At 39.0% G+C, this 7,873-nt stretch overlaps 1 protein-coding gene across 2 annotated transcripts in view; it reads left to right on the top strand.

The window, feature by feature from the left end:
• The first annotated feature begins 460 nt into the window (after positions 1-460).
• Positions 461-7,873, top strand: part of wwc1 (WW and C2 domain containing 1) — a 50,772-nt gene continuing 43,359 nt past the window's right edge. The window contains exons 1-2 of one of the 2 annotated variants that reach the window (XM_008428437.1): positions 461-1,130; positions 1,261-1,450. In XM_008428437.1, the coding sequence (XP_008426659.1) occupies positions 1,332-1,450 (119 nt within the window). In that variant the 5' untranslated portion in view covers positions 461-1,130; positions 1,261-1,331. The remainder of the gene's footprint in view (positions 1,131-1,260; positions 1,451-7,873) is intronic. The other variant, XM_008428439.1, reaches the window with a different exon arrangement.

Genomic DNA, 7,873 nt, shown 5'->3' on the forward strand with positions numbered 1-7,873 from the left:
AGGGGCAATTTGGAAAGGCCAATTAACCTAACAGTCATGTTTTTGTATTGTGGGAGGAAGCCATAGTACCCGGAGAGAACCCACGCATGCACAGGGAGATGCAAACTCCATGCAGAAAGACCGGCGGCCGGGAATCGAACCCAGAACTTGTTATAATAAACAGAGCAGTTGGTAGAGCTGTTGCAAGGCAACAGCTCTACCAACTGCGCAGCCCGTAAATTTTTCTCATTGATCAAAATTCTACTCTTTTGTCATCACTTTTCTTTAAAAAATTCTTCATACTTTGTGTTGCTGATTGAAAAATCATTTAATGTTTTAAGATTAAATTCATAAACATAATCTTTCATGAGTTAACGGATTGCCCAGTGGAGCATTTTTACAGGATGTTTTATTTTCACGGGCTGGATTAATCAACAGGTGTTTTATTTTAAAACCGGAAGCATTTGTTAGTGAACGCAGCCAGCTTAATGGCGGTGCACCGAAGTGATCTGGACTAAGGGAAAGACTTTACCGCCGCAGCTCCCATCCGTTTCCCCCCACTTCGAGCGGAGCCTTTAACTGGACAAGCGGGAAGTTTGCACCGGATTTACGGGATTTAAGCCACCGTGGAGATTCTCGGTACTTCTTTGTGACACGCTCGGGGCGGCTCGGAGTATCTGTCCCCCCACCCCGCCTCCTCCGCTGGCTGGCTGCTAGCCTCGGTTACCGCTGATCAACATGGTGGCCTGCTGGTGAGGAGAACCCCGGAGCTCCGTGAGGGGGAATTTTCAGTAACTCCATCCGCAGCCCGAACCGTTTGCGGCGGCAGACACCAAGGCTCCCGAGACATTACCTTCCCGGTGGTGGTTTTATCCGGGTGTTTGTTTGGTTTCTGTGGCTCAAACGGTGGTTTTGTGGTCGTTAAAAGAGCGTGTTCTGTGGACCGTGGGTAATTGGAGTTAACCTGAAAAAAGTTCCCACCAGACGGCCTGAAAGTTTCCCGACAAGTTTGAAACCACACCGGAAAACCGTGAAGGATTAACTTAAGCATTTTTATTTTTATTTTTTTTAATGACGGATGCTGATGATTTGGTGAGCAAGTGCAGCCTCCTGGACCACGTCCATCCTCTGAAATCCTTCTCATTTTTAAGGTTCTCTTTCTCTTCCTTTGTATTATTATTCTGGATTATGGCATAATCCGAACCGCAGCAGGCCTGCTGATTTGGAAGTAAAGATCTGTTTTTTTTTTTTTTTGGTTGATGATGGTGGTGGTGATGACAGAGAAAAGCGATGGTGTCCCTTCCTTATGATTCTGCCTAGAGAAGAGTTCATTACATGGAGACTCGCCTGACATGCCGAGGAAGGAGTTGCCACTACCACACGGTTGGGAGGAAGCCAAAGACTTTGATGGGAAAATTTACTACATCAACCACATTGAACAGTCCACCAGCTGGATCGACCCTAGAGACAGGTAGGACAGGTGTTTCTGACCCTTTACCTCTGACAGGTGGCCCTCAGGCCCTGATAAGGCCACAGAAAACGACCACATTCTGTCAATCCCAAACCTTTTTTCTCCTATAATGCTCTCCTAATCTCCTGAAGCCGTCCTGTTCAGCAGTTCTCCAGACTTTATGGAGAGATTTTAAGTTTGTCACCCATTTCCAGTTCAGTTTTCTATTAATCATGTTGCAACCACAAATTCCAGTATATTTAATTGACATTTTATGTGATTGTGTTATAATATGACCTAATCAAAGTTCATGAGATTCTGTGCCTCTCCAGCCAATATGAACACAAGGAACAACTTTGACCTGTTGCATAAAATGCCAACAGATGACAGTGAATAATGTATTGAAATGTGACAATATGTGAAGAAAGCTCAAAGATTGTGAATATTTGTACCAGCAGCCTTAGACACAGAGTCAGTTTACTCCAATTTTTTTTTTTACGGAATTGATGAACTAGTATATTTTAAAATTGATGCGAAATTATAATAACGTTTAATACAATTGAGGCAGAGATGGTGTGAATGAAGCCTTAAAATGTTGTACATTTACTGAAACTACAAAAATAGGGCTAGAAATTATAGAAAAAGGTCACAGCAAATACTGATGATGGAGACACAAAGTGGCAATAAAAGAATTCAAACAGTTTCTAACCAAAATTGTTAAAGTTGAAATTCAAGGTTTCAATTACTCTTTAAAAATTACAATATTTTTCAAGGCCAAATGCTTTTTTTTTCTTCTTCCCACAAATTTTTTAGCAAGAAGGGGAATATATATATATATAACCTATAAGACCTATATTATTCTTAAAGAACCTGATTCACATTTTGAATTAAAATTAAAACCAGTTAGTAGAAAATGACATTTATCTTTTGTGTTTTCTTGCCTCCATTTCCCTGCTTCTGCAACATATTTTCTCATTGGGTCTGGATACCAAAACGTTCAGTTTGGTATGAGTTTAAATTGAAAATATTACAAAAAAAAAATGCAGATATCAGACAACAAAAGTCTGTCAAGAACTTATTTTATAGTTTTTTTTAAATTGATTTGATGTTGACTTTTGTCCTTCAGTTCCTGCAGTTTGAGCTTTAACAGAGATGTTTGATATTTACTTTTCTTGCTAAAGTTGTCATCATTTGTTTCTTCCTGAGCTCGACCCAGTTGTTGGTTTTTTTGTAGGTTCGAGTCACATTTCTGCAGTGGTGGGAAGTAACGAAGTACAAGTATTTCATTACTCTACTTAAGTACAATTTTCATGTATCTGTACTTAAGTAGATTTAATAATGGATACTTTCTACTTTTACTCCACTACATTTTACAGTAAGTATCTGTACTTTCTACTTCACTACATTTATACAAAAGCGTTGCGTTACTCGTTACATCCAAGTCGCGTTACTCTTTTTTTCCGTTAAAATGTGAAGTTCAGAGATTTAAGGTTGCGCCGTAAAATCTGAGCAATAACGTGACATCTGTTGTCACCCATCGCCTCCCCCTTTACTCGCACACGGAGCTCCAGACATGCGCAGTGGTTTCCTCTGAGCGGGAGGAGATGCCCGTCTAATCGTCAGTAATATAATAGCGCTGCATAAATTGATATGGTGACATGTAAAATCAGCAGCGCTTTGCTTTCACAGACAGTGGGGACTTCGTCCAACTTTTAGCGTCACTTGGAAGGAAAGCTTAAGGAAAGGAAAGATCTGTGTAGGCCTGTCGTGATAAACGATAAATCAATTAATCGGATGATAAATTAAACCTTTCGACCTCATTTTAATTATCGTCTTTATCGTCTCTCCGGCCTTTTTTCTTTCTGTTGATGACAGTGAATGAAAATAGGCTCAGCTCCGGTGCTCTCCACTAACCCTCCCTAACTAATTTCCTTAGTCTAATGTGCAGTGGCGCAACTACACATTATTCAGGTGGATGCGAACATAGATCGGTGCCCCCCGAACGTCACTCACTCTCTCTCTCTCTCTCTCTCTCTCTCTCTCTCTCTCACATACATACATACATACCAAACATGCTAATATACATTGTGGACTACCAGACTGACAGAAAGTTTTTGCGTCAGGACTCGGGGGGAGGTTTTCTGTCAGTGGGGTATCTGTACAGGCGATGTCAGGTATCCTGATCGTGTTTGTGGAACTAAAATTCACAGATTTCCAAAATCTGAAACGGAAAGCCTTGCTTGGATTAACGCTTGTGCACGACCGCATTTGCAGCTCAACCGTCATAGGATCAATAAGAACAAAGTGTCTGCTGGCGTAAGTATTATTGCTTTGCTTTCTTTGTGTTTAGTGAACGAAAAAAATAAAGTCAATAATAAACACATCCATTATGAAAACCTTTTAGCCAAGTACAGCATAATGGCAGTATCGATACAACTTCTACATCCTGAAGCMTGTCTGTTACAGCCTTACATTAGCTGAACAGATCAATGCAATGTGTACCGTATCTGACATACATTAAAGATTTTATTTCACCTGAAAAGGCTTTTTACTAAACTGTAATTGTGTTAACCATGCTAGCTTTTTCTAAACTGTAATCGTGTTAGCCACGTTAGCCACGTGTATCAGGCGTAGGCACATTCGAACCCTCTAAACCATGAATGCCCGACTTACCCAGCCTTGCAAGAACAATAGGCATCAGTGATTTTGTCCACAGCTATATTTATGCTGAGGGTCTGAGGATCTGCTGTTTTCCTCATCGACTGGTAGCATTTAGCTGCAACTCCTACAATGTTAGAGGCATCGCGTGGCTAAAACATCTTGATGTCGTCCAAAAAAGAAAAAAGATGACATGAACTTCTTGGTTCCCTTGTCCATTGTCGTGGCTGATATTTTGTGAAAATCCAGCAGAAATGCTAAACTAATCGACTCAGAAATACTCTGCAGAGTCAGTCGAAACGAAAAATCCCATAGAACCTAAGCTCTGCGAGGAGGTTAATGTGAGACATGAAGTCACGTGGGACTTTCGAGGGGCATTTCTGGGCGGAGCTTGGTAAGGTCCATGTCCCCTGGACTTTGGGTTGCGGCCATGTCAGCTGTTTGGCATTCCCCTCCGTAATTTCCCCTCAGAAAGCACAGAGAAGAATCCGTGCTTTGTGATTGGCTACCTGTCACATTTAGCGTTAAGCTCCCAGATGGGGAAAACCCCTGATTTAGATCGGAGCGGCCACGACGATCTACCGGATCACACCACACACTACAGGACGATCGGTTAGATCGGCCAATGATCTACGATTGTCATAAGGGGGAAATAGGGGCAAAAAATGGTGTAGTGTGAACTACTGCATTAGGTAGTCGGATTTGCCCTTTTACTCTATTTAAATCTAGTGATTACTGAAGGGCAATATACTATACAGAGTTCATAATCTGCACTCTTTTGGTTGAATGCAGTATTTATTTCTACTTTGGCTTTATGTTGTTTAGTTTTTATTCAAGTAAGTTTTTTGTTAATGGAGACTGAGAATCCATTTTATTTTTGTTTTTGGTTATTTAGTTTAGCAGTTCCAGTGTTACGTGTTCTTTTGAAAATAAGATGTATCTATCAGGAAATCGCATGTATTAGTAGTCATTTCCATTAACTCGGTGTCAAAAGGTCTTGAAACAATATTATCGTTTATCGCAATCATTTTTTAGACAATCGTCCAGCAATATTTGTTATCGTGACAGGCCTAGCTCCGTGTTAGATAGCTGTACAGAGACACATGTTGCATTTGCAATGAAAAAAGTTGTCACTCATGCGCTGAATTATTGTGTGGAGGTGTTGACTGAGTTGACGCAAATTTGGGACAAGGCTGTGACCCTTGTCCCATATTGTCATATCAATGCATACAAAGTCTGCCTTGATATGACATTCAGGAACGATCCGATTCTTCTAGACGGATCTTTACTGATTAAATTCATTTCAGCTCTAAGTATTAAATATCTAGTTTTTTATGGGAATGTGGATCTTTCAGATCAATTTGAGAAGCAATTTTGATAAGTAAAAGTAAATTTTTTTTTGTATCACGGGTGCTGGTCTTGACTTGGTCTTGAGTAGGTGGTCTTGACTACAACTCTGCTACTGGCTCCTTGGTTGCCTGTCCTCTCCCACCCACCTTCTTTCCATCCCCTTTCTGTTGGATTTCTTTAAAAATAAATGCCACTAGTGGCAAAAAAAGTGAAGTTCATGCTATGTTAGGAGTGGAGACAAGATGTTTCCATCCCTGAAATTGATGCATAGAATCACATATCTAAGTCTAAGCTATGTTACAGAGAGTAAACACAATAAAAACATGCTTTATCTGTGGCATTGTTCATTAAAATGGCACATTTCTAATGTATTAAAAAAATTAAATACAATCGGTACACTTAATGATATTAGCGATTAGGTAATGCATTCAGCAAGTACTTTTACTTTTAATACTTAAGTATTTTTAAAAGCCAGTACTTTTTAACTTTTACTTAAGTACAAATGTTAATGTGGCTTTTACTTGAGTACATTTTTGTCTTAAGTAAATTTTTTGAGTACTTTCTCCACCACTGCATTTCTGCACTCCACATTTCATTGGAGAGCACATACTCAAAGAACTGAACGCTGACAGGGACATCTTCTGTCTGAATCGGGATGCAAACATAATGTAACTGGGACAAAGTATTCAGAGGAGTGACTGTAAAATCAGAGGCTGTTTGGACATGCTAAATAAAAAGTTTGTGCTAGAGAGGAACTAATATTTCTTGGTGTTATTGAAATACAGATAATTGTTTTGGTCACATCAGACTGAATGTAAAAGAAATGATCAAGTCTTAAAGGGAGACTTGAAAGCAATACAACAGTTGAAAGCTGCTTCTAAAAATAAATATTGAATTTGTGAAAGTTTAATTGCACTGCCTTCCACAGTTATCGGTACTAGGGATTTATTTGTGTTGTATGATATATTGAAATAAAGATCTGTATTATTAGACAGTGATTGTTATCTTTCTTAACATATCATTATTGGCCTAATAAGAAAATCTAGGTGATATAAAATGACTTGTTCATGTCCATCTTGTTGCTGTAATTTTGGTGTTGAAACTGTTTTTCAACACCACAATACTGGTAAATATCAGTTTTGCATCATTAATAACTGATATTGGTATAGTCCCAAACTTTCTTATCAGTGCATCCCTATTCAGAATCTCTGGTAAAGATACATGAAAGAATAACTGGAGTAAAACATGCTACTAGATCTTTTCTTTATCGACTGGATAAAAAAATCTCATTATGAAATGATAGTTTTTAACAAAAATCATATGTGCCATATTTATTAGCATTCATAATAACTTGTATAAAATAAGGTATACAAGTTAGTAAGGTATACAAGACTGAGATATTTTCACAATTTGCATGCTAATTCTCTGAGTTGATCAAAATGTCTGCAACCTTTTAATTAGTAATCCTATAAATATGAGACGGTAGAGACCCATAATTAATTGACACTTTAAAAAATGGGAAAGACAGGAGAACATCCTGTTTAAAAAAGGCAGATGTGTGTTGATTTTTGTAAGTCGGGAAATGGCTACAAGAAAATATCTGCATGGTAAGAGAGTAGCACTGCAGCTTAGGGTCTCTAGGAAAATGTTGTACCATCGCAAATAGTCGTGGAGTTATACTAAACATTACTGCAAGTTTAAATGGAGCCGTGTGCTATGGAGTAGGGGCGTCACTTTTCGAACACATTAGGTGTTTTGTGCTGAATCCAGAGTCAGAGATTATGTCAAAAACTGAGGACTGCCTTTATGGGGGGGAGACTTTGTCTTGCTTTCTAAAAGTCACATAATGTTGGTTTTGGTGCAGCATAATGTTTTATTTGTTGTTTTGCTAGTCATATTACAACAGATGTGTCAAATTTAGCGAAAACTCATCAGATGTTTTTGTGAATGAGTTTTATTAGAGCTGGAGACTGAACAGCAGAGATCTTTGTCCTTCCTGTTGAGGTTGAGACACATTTTTTTCCTACTGGTTTTGCTTTAACCACAATTTCTTCCCCCCCAACTTGACCGGTTACTTAAGACCCCTCAGACTTTGGCACCGAATCCTTTTAATGGCTTATGTCTGGAATTTTGAAGAACTCTAAGCTGATTTCTACCTTCATCATGTAATGATTTATTTAAAGATGAGACTTTATCCCTCTGTCACTGCAGGTGTTTCGCCTTGTTGGCTTTTAAGTCTGCTGTGGAGAGTCGTCTCTGCAATAGTCATGATTCCATCTTCCTTTACAGAGAAATGGTTTTAGTTTGTGTGAGCATTTAAGTATCTGTATTTTGTTGTTTTATAAATATATATATAAAAAATTCCCTTCTCACCCTCCGCGGGTGGTCTGTTTCATCCTCTGAGCTCGGGTCCTCTACCAGAGGCCTGGGAGCTTG

This window comes from Poecilia reticulata, linkage group LG14 (genome assembly GCF_000633615.1).
Source record: "Poecilia reticulata strain Guanapo linkage group LG14, Guppy_female_1.0+MT, whole genome shotgun sequence".
In the NCBI taxonomy this organism is placed as follows: Eukaryota; Metazoa; Chordata; class Actinopteri; order Cyprinodontiformes; family Poeciliidae; genus Poecilia; species Poecilia reticulata.